We start from the raw sequence: 18,572 nt of genomic DNA on the forward strand, positions 1-18,572 counted from the left end.
TCTTCGTCTTGTGTTATAATGAGTAAATGTAGCTAGAGTTTCCTTATCCCCAGTCTTAGTAGCAAAGCATTCAGTGTTCCACCATTAGAGTTGATGTTTTTCTTAAGTTTCTTCTCTTTTTCATTTTTATTTTGACTGAAAAGTGTCTGTGTGTTTTGCCTGTGTGTATGTCTGTGCACCACAGAGGCTAGAAGAGAATGTCAGGTCCCCTGGACTGGAGTTACAGATGGTGTGAGCAGCAATGTGTCTGCTGGAGTGGAACCTAGGTCCCCTGGAAGAGCAGCTAGTGTTCTTAACCTCTGAATTATCTCTCTGGCCCCTGCTGTAGGTTTATTGATAATTCTCTTCTACAGACTGTTGCTAATATTTTGTTGAAGGTTTTATATTAGGCAGAATAAGCCAGATTCACAGAGCTGTATGTAGCATATTTTTCTCTTATGTGTGGAATCTAGAAAATGGAGTACATATTAGAGAAGAGGAGCGGGCTCAGAAAGGGGAGTGGGATAAGGGAGTGCCGTAAAGGGATAATATGATTAAAGTACATTATCTGCATGCACAGAAACATTACAATGAAACCCATTACTTTGAGCAATAAACTTTTGACAATACAATTCAACAAACATTCTTGTCAGATAATACCAACATCTGATTCATCTTGGTGTTACTATGAGTTGATTGTCTCTTCTCATTCAAATTGTGTTTGTGTCCTGGATGTTTTTTCAATGTGAGGAGAGAATGGGTCTTATTTACATTTTAGTTTTAGCAGGGAACCATTATGTTTAGGTTTAGCACACAAGTCTTATGCTATCTTTGTGAGCTATGCTTCTAAATGCAGATTAGGTTTTAGAGTTCCTTTGGTGTTACTTTGTCTTACTTGGTTTATTTCGTGACTCTGTGGCTCCCACTGTTCCCTAGTGGTGCTGCCCATGTGTGAAACATGAAGATTCTCTTTAGGTTGGGTATCCAGATTATCTCATGGTGGGGTTGGGGTGTGCTGTGATTTCCTTAGTGATGTCTCTTAACTTTGCTTTCTCTGTGTTTTTGAAGAAAAAAGGGAAGCCTTTGATCAGGCTTCCTGGGTCAGGGCACCTGCTGCTACTGGGTCCCTGTTGGTTGCCTTGCTGTCTCTGAATGGGGAGAAAAATCTCAGGACTATCTAGACAAAGAGGCTGCCCAGACCAGACCACTTACTGTTACTGGCTCCATCATTCTTCCTTTTTTGGATTTTGTGTTTCTGTATGGGTCCAGATACTCTTGGGACAATGGAAAAATAGTCTTCCTATCCCAGGTACTATTCAACAGGTATCTACTGGTGAGGCAAGGGGCCTCAGGCCTGGCAGGAATAGAGAGGTATTTCATTTGGCTGTTTATTGGTAACAGGACTTCCAGTCAGTTTCCCTTGCTGTTGGTGTCAGGCTTGCAAAATGATCTTAGAGAGCTTCCTATGGATCTAGAAAGAGAGTAAGCCTACTTGGACGATATTCTGTTGCTAGGTTGGTGACTGGGAACATAGGTCTTGGGTAGAGTTGATGTTGGGTTGAGGGGAAGCCTTCAGCTTATGTCATTCCTTTACTTCTGGGAATAATAATAATAATGATAACAATAACAACAACATCAGGAACTACATAGCCGTGGCCTACAGAGCAACATGCCCAAGTTTTATTTTGACTATTATGATATGTATTTTACCCATGACTCCCCATCTGTGAGAAAGAGCCACTGCGGTATAGGAAATACAAAGACTATTACCAGAAATGGATGAAAGAGAAGGCCCAGAGCCTGACTGATAATACTGCAGCTGCATTTCAACAAAAAAAGATACCTCTAGCTCCATTCTCTGCCCTTTCTCCTGCAGAGGCCGTGATCCCACTTTCCCCAGGCTCCCTGATTCTCCTTGTCCTGGTATGATGCCAGCCTTGGGAGACCCTCCTATGATGTCAATGATGGGCCCTCCTCTTTCTGGGATGATGCCCATGAGACATGTTCCTAGAATGAAGCCACAAATGGAAGGCCACGTGCCTGTGATGCCTGGGCCTCCAATGATGAGACCTCTTACTTGCTCCCTGATGATGCTTACTCAACCTGGCATGACATGGCTAGACAGATAAAAGCAGAGGGAGCTCTTTGATCAGTTTTTGTATTATTTGTTCTATTCCACCAGGAGATCATGGTGTTGTGTGTCAGTGTTTTCTAGTTGCACACAAAAGAAGAGTCCCCCCTCCTAACAAAGAAATAATTTTGGAGGGGGGAAGTGGGGCAAAAAGGCAGTTTTCAGTTGTGCTGTGAAAATAGAAAAGAGAGATAGAAAACTATCTGTTCTTTTAGTTAAAAATAACAACTACAAATACAATAATAAAAATAAAATGTAAGTTTTTAAATAAAAGAATTAAAATAAAAAGAGAGACTCTTCTGGGAGTGCGCTGACTTGGGGAGATGGAAGAGCATATGGGATCAAACTTATTCATTGTCAACTGAAAAAATTGTTTCAGCCACATGACTGCATTATCTATTTAAAATATCTTCAAAGGGAGTTTTTAAGAACACCAAGAAAAAAACTCAACTTGCTTGCTGGGGTGTTGAAGTGGTAGGCACTAACCCAGCTTGCTTTTTTGAATCTTAGTCAAGAGTCTTCACAATTCCTGTCATAGTTTTATGTTCCCTTAGCACTGGTTCTCAACCTTCCTAATGCTGCGACCCTTTAATACAGTTCTGCGTATGGTGCTGACCCTAACCATGAAATTACTGTTGTTGCTACTTCACTACTGTAATTTTGCTACTGTTGTAAATTATAATGTAAGTAGCTGATATGCAGGGTATCTGATGTGCGACCCCTGTGAAAGGGTTGTTCGAAATCCCAAAGGGATTGTGACTCACAGGTTGAGAATCACTGCCTCATACCATTTTCTGGGCTTGTGGTTGTATTTTGTGGTGAGGTGCAGGAAAAAAATGGGTCTGTGCCACCTTGTTCAGTTGAGAAATGTGCCTTTCCTTTTAACACCAGTTCTCGAGCAGTAGAAGTGTGTGTGTGTGTGTGTGTGTGTGTGTGTGTGTGTGTGTGTGTGTGTGTGTATGTGTGTGTGTAGATAGATAGCATGTACCAAAATGACAGAGCTGACATGGTTAGCATTGTAGCTGCCTCAATCACTTGCAAAATTTTATTTCTGAGTAGGACAGTCATTATATTCAATGGAGATAAGTATACCATTTAGAGACCATAAGAAAAAATCTTTAGCACATGGAGGAAAGAGAGAGACTGATGAATCACAAGTGCAGTAAATTTAACTTGTCCGAAATGATGGGTATATAGAAAGTCTGCATTGCTCAATTTAATAAAACCCAAAGTGCATGTGGATTAAGAGCACCCTGAAGAAATTATCGAAGCAGTTATACTCACAATCAGCTTACATTGCACACTAATGAACACGTTTGTTACCCCATTTGTCATGGATTGCTAGACTTAGCGTTTGAAAACACCAGAGATTGCCTAGGAAATAATGCATCTTATATTGCTCTATTTTAACCATGAAAGCTTAGGTTTGTATATTTCAGAAAAATCTTTCATCGAATCTTTTTGATACAAAGTTTTCTCCCCCAGAATGATTGCTTTATCAATCCTTCATTCTTAACAGATTCCTATTTTAAAGAGTTATTGATATTTGATTGGTTTCTATCTGAGATACGAACAAGTTTAAGGTGGATATTGTTCCAGGGAATGGCTGTAATTTGAGATCCCCATTGGTTTTCAATTCCTGGACTAGTAAGTTCACTGTAATGTTTAAGTTTAGCAGTATGATGTCCTCCATTGAAATGTATATCTTGAATGCTGTTTGGATGATTGCTGTTTTTTTGTGCTGTTCAGCATTTGTAAAACTTAGCTTTTTAGTATCGAAGTTTGTTTCTCCTTGGTTATATTGAGTAGAGTCTTTGCATCTTTTTTCTTGGATTTGGAGTATTTGGGGAGCATGCATTTAGGGGTGCCAGTTCCTCCTCCCTCTTTCTCTCTTCCTATAGTGTCCTTCCTTCTCCCAATCTCTCTTCTTATTTTATTATATATACATATATGTATATACTTTTGTATCTATAAAGAATTATGGGACCCACAAATGAGAGAAAACGTGGTATTTGTCTTTCTCTGTCTTGCTTATTTTACTTAATATGATGATCTCTGGTTTTATTCATTCACCAGCAAAGGACACTATTCTTCTTTATGGCTGAATAGAACTCCATTATGTATATATAGGATATTTTCCTTATCCATTTATCACTTGACAGGTACCCAGGCTGATCTTTGTTATTGCAAATAGTGCTTTGATAAACATGGATGTGCAGAAATATCTGTGGTATGGTGATTCAGAGTCTTTCAAGTATTCACCTCGGATTGGCATAGCTGGGTTATATGGTAGTTACATATTTAGTTTTTTGAGGCACTTCCATAGTGCCTGGACCAGTTGGTATTTTCACCAGCAGTCTGTAAGTTTTCCTTTTCCTCCATACCCTTGCCAGCATTAGTTGATACCTGTCTTCTTAATGATGGAAATTGGCAAATTAGGTAGTTTGAAATTAAAAGGTTTTGCAAAGCAAAGGAAACAGTTGAGACAAGACAACTTGTAGAATGGGAAAAAAATCTTCATTATACACCTGACAGAATTAATATCTAGAGTACTCAAAGAACATTAAAAAAACCTAAACACTAAAACCCCAAACAACTCAGTCAATAATTATGTGATTTTCAATGAATGAAGATTTGAATCTTTTTATTTTATTTTTATTTATTTATTTTTTATTATTAAGAAATTTTCTGTTCATTTTACATACCAACCACAGATGCCCCTGACCTCCCTCCTCCTGCCCTCCCCAGCCTTCCCCCACAACCTACCCCCCATTCCCACCTCTTCCAAGGCAAGAACTCCCATGGAGAGTCAGCAGAGCCTGATACATTCAGTTGAGGCAGGTCCAAGTCCCTCCCCCTGAACCAAGGCTGTGTAAGGTATCCCACCATAGGCAGTGGGCTCCAAAAAGCCCGCTCGTGCACCAGGGATGGATCCTGATCCCACTGCCAGGGGCCCCTTAAACAAGTCTAGCTAAACAACTGTCTCGCTTATGCAGAGGGCCTAGTGCAGTCCCAGGAGGCTCCACAACTATTGCTCCACAGTCATGGGTTCCCACTAGTTTGGTTTGGTTGTCTCTGTAGGCTTTCCCATCAGGATCTTGATGCCCCTTGCTCATATAATCCCTCTTCTCTCTCTTCGACTGGACTCCTGGAGCTCGGCCTGGTGCTTGGTTGTGGATCTTTTGGTTGTGGATCTCTGCATCTGCTTCCATTAGTTACTAGATGGAGGCTCTATGATGACAGTTAGGGTGTTCACCGATCTGATTACTGGAGTAGGTCAGTTCAGGCACCTTCTCAACTATTGCTAGTATTCTAAGCTGGGGTCATCCTTGTGGATCCCTGGGAACTTCCCTAGCACCTTGTTTCTCCCTGTTTACTTGATGTCTCCTTCTATCATGGTATCTCTTTCCTTGCTCTCCTCCTCTGTCCTTGTTCCAGTTTGACCATCCTATTTCCTTATGTTTTGATCCCCCATCCCCTACGGTCCATTGCCTCACTTCATTCCCAGTTTACTCATGGAGATCTCATTTATTTCCTCTTCCCAGGGCAATCCGTGCTTCCCTCTTAGGTTTCTCCTTGTTAGCTACCTTCTCTTGATCTGTGGGTCATTGTCTGATTATCCTTTGCTTTAAATCTAGTATCCACTTATGAGTGAGTATATACCATGTTTGTCCTTCTGAGTCAGGGTTACCTCACTCAGGATGATATTTTCTAGTTCCATCCATTTGCCTGCAAATTTCATGATGTCACTTTTTTTTTTTTTACTGTTGAGTAGTACTCCATTGTGTATATGTGCCACATTTTCTTTATCCATTCTTTGATTGAGGGGCATCTAGGTTGTTTCCAGGTTCTGGTTATTACCAATAATGCTGCTATGAACATAGTTGAGTATGTGTCCTTGTGGTATGATTGAGCATTCCTTGGGTATATGCCCAAGAGTGGTGTATCTGGGTCTTGAGGGAGATTGATTCTCAATTTTCTGAGAAACTACCATACTGATTTCCAAAGTGGCTGTACAAGTTTGTACGCCCACCAACAGTGGAGGAGTGTTCCCCTTGCTCAGCATCCTCTCAAACATAAGCTGTCATCAGTGTTTTTGATCATAGCCATTCTGACAGGTGTAAAATGGTATCTCAGAGTCGTTTTGATTTGCATTTCCCTGATGACTAAGGATGTTGAGCAATTCCTTAAATGTCTTTCAGCCATTTGAGATTCTTCTGTTGAGAATTCTCTGTTCAATTCTGTAGCCCATTTTTTAATTGGATTGTTTAGTATTTTGATGTCTAGTTTTTTGAATTCTTTATAGATTTTGGATATCAGCCCTCTGTCAGATGTGGGGTTGGTGAAGATCTTTTCCAATTGTATAGGCTGTCATTTTGTCTTATTGACCTTGTCCTTTGCCCTATAAAAGCTTCTCAGTTTCAGGAGGTCCCATTTATTTGAATCTTTAGTAATAATAATTTTTATAGAGAAAAATGATAGAAAAAGTCTTTAAGCCGGGCGGTGGTGGCGCATGCCTTTAATCCCAGCACTCGGGAGGCACAGCCAGGCGGATCTCTGTGAGTTTGAGGCCAGCCTGGGCTACCAAGTGAGTTCCAGGAGAGGCGCAAAGCTACACAGAGAAACCCTGTCTTGAAAAACCCAAAAAAAAAAAAAATCTTTGTATCTGAAAGATTCAATGGGAAGTTTTCTGAAATATGCAAACCCAAGCTTCAGGTTAACATGGATCAATACAAGATACAGGGTTTCCTAAGCTATCTCTGATATTTAAAATGCTGCCTGCTTGCAGTTTTGTTCAACTCATTTGTTTTTAGTTTTCTAAATCTTGGTTTCATTTTGTCTTTTGAAACAGGGTCTCTCTATGTATCCGTGACAGTCTTGGAACTCACGATATAGACCAGTCTGGCCTAGAACTCAGAATTCACTTGCCTCTCTCTTTGGAGTACTGAGATTAAAGGCACGCTGCCACACACGGCCTTCTTTTCTACATCTTCTTTTCCTACATCTCAGTTTCCTTTTTGATATATTTACTGGGAATAATAAAGCTAGTTATATCTGTGGCTCAGCTTTTTCTGATAAAATTATTTCTGACTCCTTTCCCCTGCCTGGTAAAAATAAAAAACGTTTCCCATTACATATTACAGCTTACTCTGATAGTGCTCTGAATGTTGTATCTAAGCAGGTGACAGGCTTTTTTTTTGTGTATGTGATATTTAAGGGTCCTCAAAAAAAAAAAAAAAAAACCAAACCTGATTGCAGCTCAGTTACTAAAAGGAGTAGGACTTGTAAACTATTCATACCAGCAGTTAGCATGTTCATAGAGCAATTCAAGCTCTGTGTGGCCACTCTCCTCATGGGTGATAGAAGTGATGATTTAGGCAGAGGGTTGCAAATCTGATTAGCTGAGATAAAATTGTTATAAAACTGGAAACCCAAATCCTGCCAGTCCTTTCACTTATGGCCATGGTCAAATTTAAAAGCAGAAATCTTAAAATTAATTGTGTGCTAATGAAACAAAATGGCCTCCTGACAAAGCCCAAGAGAATGGAACTCTGATAGTGAAAACAATGTTTTATTACCTTAAAGTAAGATGCACTTCTTATATAATTTTGACTTTCCTACTTTATTCATTCATGCACTTTAATCAACTCATCTATATAGTTGATTGAAGACTTCTGATTGTTATTTCTTTTACTTCCTCATGAATATAAAATCTTAAAATTGTCCTATACAAACTTTAGATTTTCTGTATATGCAAAGAGAATTAATTATAATCAAGGCTGTGACATAAGCCAGTAGTTGTCTACTGCCATAATTATTTCTACATCACAGATAATATGCTTCTTAGGAAGGTGAATTCAAAATGCCAATTTATCTAAGATAAATATGCACGATTTCATTTTGAGCGATTTGAATTGAAGAAAGAGTGTGACTCACCTGTGACTTTTCCTGAGTGCCATTTTCGCTGGATGTTCTGTCCTCACCTCAAGTCACACATCTCCAGGTCTAACAGGATATTTTCCTATTTCCGTGAACATTGTCAATCTTCTGGGATTTTTCCCGAAAGGAAGATGTGTGACCTCTGAGGGTGCTCTCTCTTCTTTGTCTCTTTGTCTCCTTTGTTACCGTGCAATGCCAGCATTTCCTCTCCAGGAGCTGTAGGCGTGGAGAGCTTCATATTATTTTGACCTCATCTTTTCAATTGATTCAGTAAGCCAAACTTCTGTACTGAACATCTATCATGGTCCAGGCACTCACTAGAAACTTAGTTTACAATGGTTGAGCAGTGAAAGACTGTTTATATTCAGATGTCTTACTGAGGAAGGCAGACATAAAGAAACACATGTAAAACTGCAGCTGTGATAAATGCTATAAAGAGACATGTGATATCACAATAGTCCTCAACAGATTAGTTTGAGCTCATCATGGACATTTGGGAAGGGAGGCCTCTCTGAAGAAGTGACGTATGGGTTGATACCAGAAGGCTGAATAGGTGTTACTGACATGAGGAAATATGGAGGAAACTGTAAATAGTGATAACAGCACACGCAAAGCTTTTATGGTAGAGTTAAATGTTAAGCACTGAGTTGTGGTGGGGGGAGGCTCATAAGAAAGGGTAGCACCCAGCCCAAATTTATACTAGCCACTTAGGTAGGAAACCAAACATGCACAGTTAGGCTCTATTAAGTAGTATATTATTTTTACCTTGTGAGTAATGAAAAACATTAAAGGGACTGAGAGAGAGAGAGAGAGAGAGAGAGAGAGAGAGAGAGAGAGAGAGATTGTATATGTGAGACACAATCAGAATTACATTTTCAAATGTTCATTCTTGTTGCATCTGAGATGGATTGGAAGGCACCCAAGAGTAGTGGCAAAGACCTTACAGGTAACTAAGGAGTGCCGAGAGTGGGAGAAATTGTCCTCTTCATGAAAGAACACATCAATTGGTTACTCAACAACAAATGGTCATCCCTGAAAACATATGTACAAGTAACATTATACTGACTGAGCAGATTATATATATATATATATATATATATATATATATATATATATATATATATATATATAACAACAATTAATGAAAGAGAGGCCATGAATTTGAAAGAGAGCAGAGAGGGGTATATGGGAGGTTGGGAAGGAATAAAGGGAAGGGAGAAACAATAATACTATAATCTCAAAAATAATAGAAAAAAACCAAAAACATGACAGGACCTGTTGGGAAGTAAGCAATGGAGAGTGAAAGAAATTAATGGGTCAAGGTGTATTTAGTGGGTATGATCTCTAGGATAAGATGGTGGATTGGTTATGGTAAGGGAGAGAGAGAATGGAAGAGGCACCTGGAGAAGGTTGGGCTGGCATAACTGAATGGACTACTCAGTGAAGGAATACTAGAAGATCCAATATGGAGAGAAGACAATGTGCTCAAGTTTAAGGTGTGTTCAGTCTGAGGTATTATGAACTAGTCAAAAGATAATGCAAAGTAAATGACTGGTTCTTAAAAGCGTAGAACTCGGAATAGAGATCTGACCTAGAGAGAGATGGGATTCATTTGTCTACTGATGTAAATTGATAGTGTAGGTGGGAAAATACAGTAGAGTAAAAGGAGAAGAGGGGTTGGGACAATGCTTGGTCCAGGCAAGGAGCCAGAGGAGTGGGGGACATCTGGCATAAATAACTTCAAAGAATTTTAGCTGTGATGGGGAAGGGAGATATGGGGCAGAGGGATGTGGCATTTTCATTTTTATTGCAAGAGAGGAGAATAAGTTTTAAAGGAGGAAGGAAAGGCTCATTAGGGAAAAGAGAGGCAAAGTTTGTGAAATAGTGGATGACAGGATCTAAATTACAGTTGAACTTCTGTCTGATGAGCTCAATTACTTTTTCCTTTGAAGCAGGAGGCATGATTATCTGATAAACATGTGGAGGTGGTGTTTGACAATGGGGCATGTTTGAAAGGGTTATTGTAGACTAGGAGCATAACCTGAACAGAGAGAAGTAGTAGGAGGCAGCGTGGAAGGCTCATTTGAGGTTGGCGATCATGAGTTTTTAGAAGGAGAAGTGTATCCTCTTGTGACTGGATCTGTCCATGCTCAAGTGAAGGTGTAGAGGAGATGAACAGATGAGGGACCTTGAATTTCCAAGATAAACTTGAGCCATTTGTGTGAACTTTCTGGTACTCCGTTTCTTCATCTTTGAAATGGTGATAATTAAAATATTTTCCACAAAAAGTGGTTTGGTGGATTAAACAAGATAGCAAGTGGCACAGCACTTGACTTGGGATAAGTGTTCCATACACAAAAGCATGTTACATCCCCTTCAGAACCCAGTCTCATCTGTATACTTTATCATCGGTACTCAATACATACTGCCTCTCACTCCTAGCTAAACTGACATTTTCCTCCATCCACACTCGCTGCCGTCTGTCCTTGTCTTCTCCCCTTGAACTCCATCATTGCTCAACTGTGTCCATCTTCTAAGACAGTGGTTCTCAGCCTTCCTAATACTGCGACCCTTTAATACAGTTCCTCATACCGTGGTGACCCTCCAACCACAAAGTTATTTTCATTGCTACTTCATAATTGTAATTTTGCTACTGTTATGAATCCTAATGTAAATAGCTGATATGTAGGACATCTGATATACAACTCTTGTGAAAAGACTGTTTGACCCCTCCAAGGGGTCACGACTCACAGGATGAGAACCACTGTTCTAAGTTAGCTTCTCCTCATCTTCAAGCCACTTTTGCTCTTTTGCTGCATTTGCTTTCTATTATACTTCAAAGATATATGGAGCCTGATTATATTCCATTGTTGGCTTTATTATAAATCATATCACTTTACTGTTTTGTTCAAAATGCTATTGTATCTTTTATTTTAAAGAAAACATTTCAAGCCAGGTGTGGTAGCACATGCCTGTGCTTCCCAGTGCTTCCCAAGCACTATGATGTAAGGATCCTGAGTTAGACTAGCCTATGTTACATAGTGAGTTTTAGGTCTGAACTAAATAGTGAGGCCTTGTCTCTGCCAAACAAACAAACAACAAACAAAAACAAAAAACAAACAAAAACCCAACTGAGCAAAATATCTCAATATTATGAAATTTCCAGTACAAGTATGAGCTCTTTAAGGGAAGGAGACATGGTAGAAATCTTGCTGTTCCTTAGAGAACTTCTAATGGTATTCACCATACTTGTGAAATTTAACTGACTTGAAAGGGGCATAAACTATTCTCCTATGCTCTTCAAAGCAAAGTTGCACTGTCATATGAGGCGAACAGACACTACAATAGGGTGCTAGAAAATATTATAAATTGTATTTATTTTATCACAGCCTTTGAAATTCCTATTACACTTATTTATAATGTCTATAATACAGATTTACAACATATATAAGGATGCATAATCAATAAATATATATTCATATGCACACACATAAATGGTCAGGATTCAAGACTTTTTGATCCTGAGGTTCCAAATAAAACATTTTTAATCTTCAGTGTTCTAATGATTGATAGAAATTTGACCAAGGCAGCTGGCCAGAGAACTGTGAGCCCATAATTTCTTGAACCAGAAAGGTGAGGAATTGAGATCAATCTGGTCTCCATAGCAAGACCCTGCCTTGTGGGGAAAAGGGAAGAAAACGAGATTTAATTAACTCAAAAATCAAAGAAACTGTTTTTTTTTATTACTTTCTATGCACCAGATACTAAGCTTGATGGTTTACACATATTAACTCACAAGTGTCGGGAAAGTTTTATAAGGTAGGGTTATAATTCTCATGCCATAGAGGAAGGTGCTGAAGCACAGAGAGGTAGATGAAGGCCTTAAAGAAAGTTATGAGGCCAGAATCTAAAACTGCATCCGACTGAATCCAAAGCTGAAGTCTTGGGGAAGCTTTTTAACTTCACAATGTAGTTTTAGTAATGGATGTGAACTAATCAGGCTATTGATTTCTTCTTCCATGAGTTTTGATAGGTCCCTTTCCAAAGGTGAATCATCTCAATCAGTGTATAGTTCTGTACAAGTGCCCGTATCTTTTATGCAGATACTATGTAATGGATGTCTCCCTACTAGTTATTTACCCAGGGTATTATGAAAATCAGATAGAGATTTACAAAGTAGAAAATCATCTTAAGAAAAATTAAGTAATCAAACAACATGATTATATCTGATACTTATCTCTCTTTAAAATGAAAAGAAATTATAGAGCTCTTTCTTAAAGAATTGTCTCTAATTTCTAAGGCTGAATCTAAAGTAACACATGCTTTCTGATTTTTCAGTTGTTTCTGAAAATATGACAATTCAAGAAACAAGTACAACTGTTTCACAGCAAATAGACTTAACAACTCCTTTCCAAATTACTGGGCTAAACCCACAGAAGACTGTACATCCATCCACAGTGTCATCAGAAAGCATGCCTGTTTCTACAATCAATCATGCAGCCATATCTTATTCTAATACAATACCCTCACCTCTAGCAACAGTGAGTGCATCAAAAGATTTAAAGACATCTATGGCGCAGACAGCTACATTTTCAGCAGATGTCTTGTTTACTTCAACATCTATCCCTCTGTCTACCCAGAGTACACCCATTCATACTGCTACTGGCTCCGTGAAAGCAACTCAACACTCAAATTTAGGAAAAACAAAGACAACAAAAATGTTGGAAGTCATGGGTACTGAAACCTTTCATCCAACTATAGCTACTGATTTCTTTAACACATCTGGAATTACCAAGAATTCTATTGTATCTGAAACTTTAACAACTAAATCCCAGTCAGCTGTTGGGAATGCAATTTCATTTTTGACGACTGAGTCGACATCCATGTCTACAACATCTCGGCCCAAACACAAATCCACAGATGTTGCTACACTCTCTACCTCTAAATCCGGCCATGAATTTCTTGTATCTTCAGCTGCCAGAACTGCATCTTGGTCCACACTAGAAGAGACTTCAGCTATTGCTACTGACATTGGGATTGCATCAAGTTTCCCAGCAGAGTCTTTGCTTACCTCCACAGCTGCTCCTATGAATTCTGTGTTTTCCGGAAATCAGGTGGCATCTACCTTGTCAACAACTGATGCAGAAATGGCATTCACAGTCCATTCAGTGTTGCCTATGAGGACCACACCTGCCCCAAGAACAGTGAAAACAGAGTCAGTATCTACAAATTCCCAAGATGTCTTTTCACCGAGCATGGAGGATGCTATATATACCCCCATGCCTAAAGAGACCTCTTCTATGGTCTTTTCTTCTATTACATCCTCTCCAGGAACTGGAACTCGAGGTGAACAGACAGTCACTGATACTAAGAGTACACATCTAGCCTTAACTCCCAGAACCAAACTTGTCCCTACATTGGCTGAAACTTCACTCTTCCCTACATTGGCTGAAACTTCACTCTTCCCTACCATGGAGGGGCTAGTATACACCCAGAATACACCCACAACTGATGAGCCCATGCTTACTTTGATTTCTACTAAGTCACTTTCTACATACAATGCATCTGAATCAGGTCTCATATCTGTAACTGATAAAATTGACTATCAGTTCTTCACCAATGAAACTACTTGGACTTCTAAGCCAAATCAAATCCTGTTGACCTCTACGAATACAACCACCATACCTACATTCATGCCTAATGAAAATCTCACATCATCATTCCAAGATAGCACTACTAATATAGATAATTCATCCATGACTACTAATATCACCCTACTTGAAGCATCCACAGACAGCAAGGGTACCACCAGCTCTGATGCTGCTACAACCAGGTATACAACAGCTGTATTCAAATCAACATCCAGGTGGCTTAGTAATTTCTCCAGTGTTGCTGGAATCACATCTATAACTAGTCAGCCTGAGTCTAAACTCATCACCTTATTACTGAAAAGCAACTCTATGCCCACAGTAGCTGCAAATGAACTTCCCTCAATATCAAGGGAGACAGTTGATCCTTTGTTGGATGTGTCTACCCTCGCTGATATTAAACCAACTTTTTCTACTGAGAAGAGCATTTCTGAGACAACACAAATAGATACAAATGGTATGAGCACATTTGGTGTTACTATGGCCCCTCTACCAATGTCTGCAACAGCACAGAGAGTCTATACCACTGTGACAAAAGAAACCACTTCCCATCATCCTAAGGTAAAATCAACTATAGCAGCAGTAGCTGAGGTTTCTCCATTTTCAGCAATGCTGGAAGCAACAGATGAATCAACACAAATGGTGACAGCTTCTGTCACTGTTTCCCCTTTTCCAGATAGAGAAAAATTGACTACTGCATTGGATAATGAAACTGCATCTACCGCGGTGGGAGTGAGTTGGCTTTCAACAAAACGGATGAAAAGCACACCTGAGAGTTCGTATGATGGTACTACAGCAACCTTTAACTTGAACCATACCTATACAGTACACTGGCCTTCAGAGACATCTGAGGGGAAGTCGGCTTCATCATCCATTTCTGTGAGCACCCAGACACTCCCCAGACTTCTGGGTTCTTCAACAAGGATAATGGGAGCCACTTTTTCCACTACTCCTTCACACAAGACAGCTGTGTCTTTGTCTGCTTGCATCTTGTCACCACAGACTGCAGCAACTCCTTCCTCAGCAACCCCTCATCTTACTACCCACAAGTTCTCACTGCCAGTTAATGTCTCTGCTGTCACCTCTCCTGCCACCAGAATGGCAGTTTTTGATGAGACCACAGTGACCCTGTCTCAGCCTTCTATTTTGGCCAGGGACTTCACTACATCTATGCTATCAGTTGGATCACCTCTACCAACGGTGACAGTGACCACAGTAGTGGTGCCACCAGTGAGTCCACCACCTTCCACCACCAGTGATATCATGCCTACCCACAGAGACTCACTTCATACCACTTCAGGGTTCACAGAGATCTCTTCCACAACAGCACTCACGGCAGTTTCCCCTCTGAGACAGACTTTGGTACCCTCACCGAGACCTCCCACTCCTGTGATAACTAAGGCTATAAGCACCCTTCCCTCCATCTCAGCTGACTTAGTAAGTCCATCCATACATACTCTTGTCTGCTCAAGGCCTCCTCCTAGCAACATTACTCTTGTGGCCTCTACTTACATTAGCTCAACTACATCTACATCAGTAGCAACATCATCTGTATCTCAAGTTGAGGATTCAACTCATGTTTTTAGCTTTCCCTATAGTTTTAGTAGTAGTGGAGATGTTGATATGGCTTCTGGACCCACAGAGTCATCTACTGGTGGTGAGACCATGTCCCCCCTGACCTCTGTCAATAAGCTTACTACCTCAGTAGACACCAAATCTACCACATATTTTGTAAACACACCCGTCTCCACCCAGTTGGCAGTTGCAACCTCTATGTTTTCTTCTGAGAATGAACAGACCAACGCCTCCATGGGGAAAACTCTCAGAACTACAAGGGCGGCAGAAATTTCCCCATCCAAGAATTTCTTTATTTCGGACTCCCAGAGCACCTTCCCTTGGGAAATGACAGACACAGAATTTTCTGAGACCACAGAAATCTCTAGCCACCAAACACATTTGCCTTCGGAGATTCCACCTGGGAATCCAACTTCTGGGAATTTAACCATGTCTACTGCTGGAAGCACACAGACCACACAAACCTTGACCTCAAGTACCATAATAGGTGTTCATGTTTCAGAAGGGTTGACTAGTCTTGAGGAAACAGCACTCCCTTCACAACTTCAGACAATAACCAAATCTTTGTCTCCTGATAAAGAAAGGACAAGTACCCTTTCAGAATATCCTTCCAGGACTGTGGAAAAGATAGTGAGTTCCTCTCCTTTGACTCATCCAGACACAGGTCACCAGGCTACTTCACCTGTAGACACTACAATTTCCAGGACAGCTAGAATATCACATCCTGTGCTCATCAACACAACTTTTTCACACCTGCCTTTACTTAAAACACAACCTGAGTCGACATGGATTGCTTCTTCTAGTTCTGAAAACACGCAGACTTTCCCTAAGTCCCTCTCTCCTTTCACAACTGGACTACTCAATATCAATTTTACGATGATCCCTGCTAACGGGGGCACTACAGTCTTTTCTGTTCCAAGTGAACCTACAAACTTGCCTGGGGAGACCTCTATGGAAACATCCACTCCTACTTACCAGATGTCTTTATTACCACTCAATGTCACTGCTGTCACCCCTAAAAAGGTTTCGGACACCCCTACAATACTAATGACTAAGTCTTCCCGAACCATAAACTCAGGCTACTTGAAAAGTCTTTCTATAGGTACTTCTGGGCTTAAGTCTGAGAAGCCTTCAATGCCAGTTAATGACTCTGATTTCTCAACTACAGTGGTTTCTTCTGACACTTCCACAAGACTTAGGGCATTCTTTACTTCGGTGTCTTCACCTCCCCCCAAGACTACTAAAACCACCCAAGCATCAACATTGAATATCACACCAGTGTCATATTCTAGACCTACTTCACAAATCACAACGGTCTCCCCTACTTTCACTAATTCACAAGTGGTAGAGATGCCATTCAAGACTACAACTGCACCTGTTTCCTCTCCAGCAGAACTAGATTTTTCATCTAGGAAAACTATTCCAACCCTTATGGTGGCTGGGACCGTGACTTCAGTTATAGGCACAACTACCTCCTCTCTGCTCAGTTCTAAGAATACTGAAGCTATTTCCTTCATCCCAAAGACCACGTTTTCTTCGCTACTTTCAACAACCCAGCAATCACCACAAGAAAAGGAGCCTACCATTCTGGACATATTGCCTGGGATTACCACCAGTTCCCTGTCTACTGAGAGCAGTGGTGGAGTGACAGAACCCATCAATACCTATTCTATAACTGCCATCCCTGCAAGTGGCCTTTCATCTACTCCTTCAGACAGTTTTTATACTTCCTCGGATATTCAGGTTTCCCCATCTGTGACTAACTTTAAAGGCACCCCTAGACCTCCAGAAAGTGTAAAATCCACACTGATGTATCTTTCCCGTGATACAGGAAAGATGACTTCCTTGTCAGGGAATATTTTGCTAACCAGTGGACTAACAAAGAGCAGTTCACACGTGAATACTTCTGTTTTATACCCTTCATGGACCCAGCCGAGTGCAACCCCGCCTTCTTTGACGTCATTTCTTTACTCACCTCATAGTACCGAGGCCAAGTTTCCTCTTACATCTCAAACGGCTGAATTTCCCACACAAGGAACAAGAATCACACCTCGTACTACCCAGTCTCTACTTACAACTTCCAGAAACACACCCAGAGGTGAAGACTCTCCATTTCCAGTTTTCACACCTAATGTAATGACACCAAACAGAATGGAAACAGAAACTCTTCACTTTACTCCTGGGACTTTGTCAACATCTCAGATTGGTCTGATTTCTAGAGCTATTACAGCGATGCCATCAATTTTTACATTAGAAAGCCTTCCTACTTTGGGGCGTACTGAGAATACATCATTATCAGTGTCTTCCATAGTTCTCCCTACCATGTTGGCCGCCATTTCCAGGGCTACCTCACCGACTTGGAGCTTATCTAGTCTCCCTTCAGGCTCTCGGACATCTGTATCTAATCCTCCTCATTTTCTAACTTCACCTGCAGGAGAAATGGCAGAGTCCATGTTTCCAGCTTCTGACACAATAGCAACACCCCCTAACTTTACAACAGTGCCCTTTTCTGATGGAAGCTCCATACCCACTGAAAGCACTCCTGTAGCTACACTGAACATCATCACTGTTGACTCTCTGACTTCTCTGCCCATATCTACAAAAACCAAAGGTGACAGTCCACACACTCCTACAGCCCTTGAATCATCCCCCAGGACTACTGTGGCTGACAACTCCTGGACTGTGTCTGAAGCCAGGTCCTTTAGTAGAATGAGTATATCACCTTCTATAACCAGTCACGACCTACCTACAGGTTCTCTGTCTGTGTCTAGTCCTACAAAAACAGCTGTGTGGAGTAAAGTCCCAGATACATCAGAATCCCATACTTTAATTCCTCCTAAATCCACACTGGACTCTGTTATGAGTATAGCCACTACTCCATCCACAGCTACAGGGCCCTCATTTCCATGGATGTCTGCTGAGATGACACATCCTTCTACAGCAACTGGGTCTTCACTAATCTCTTCATCTTTTAAGACAACCTGGATAGACTCCACATTTTCCTTTCTGTTTACACAAGCATCTACTTTACCAACTGCTACAGTGTCTACAGGTATTTTATTCATATACCCTTAACAGACTGTATGAACAATGAATGGCCCATTTGTTCTCCAAGTTTTCTGAAGACAGAAAATGAGGGGGAAGGTGCATGTATGTCTTATTTCCTTAAGGTCTTTGGCACACAAGTAACTTGTCTAAGCACGGAACCCTCAATCCATATTTCTTGTCTTTACTTAAATATATTACAAATGGATCTTTTCACCTAGCATGGCATTTGGAAGCATCCCTTACAGTTGTTT

The 18,572-nt window shown here is 40.6% G+C and overlaps 1 protein-coding gene and 1 pseudogene across 1 annotated transcript in view; both read left to right on the forward strand.

The window, feature by feature from the left end:
• Window positions 1–18,572, forward strand: part of Adgrg4 (adhesion G protein-coupled receptor G4) — a 109,712-nt gene that overhangs the window by 25,837 nt on the left and 65,303 nt on the right. Inside the window, exon 3 of the mRNA XM_059251366.1 lies at window positions 12,389–18,325. Coding sequence (XP_059107349.1) covers window positions 12,389–18,325 — 5,937 coding nt within the window. The remainder of the gene's footprint in view (window positions 1–12,388; window positions 18,326–18,572) is intronic.
• Window positions 1,649–2,108, forward strand: LOC131899897 (U1 small nuclear ribonucleoprotein C-like; annotated as a pseudogene).

This window comes from Peromyscus eremicus, chromosome X, assembly GCF_949786415.1.
Source record: "Peromyscus eremicus chromosome X, PerEre_H2_v1, whole genome shotgun sequence".
NCBI lineage: Eukaryota > Metazoa > Chordata > Mammalia > Rodentia > Cricetidae > Peromyscus > Peromyscus eremicus.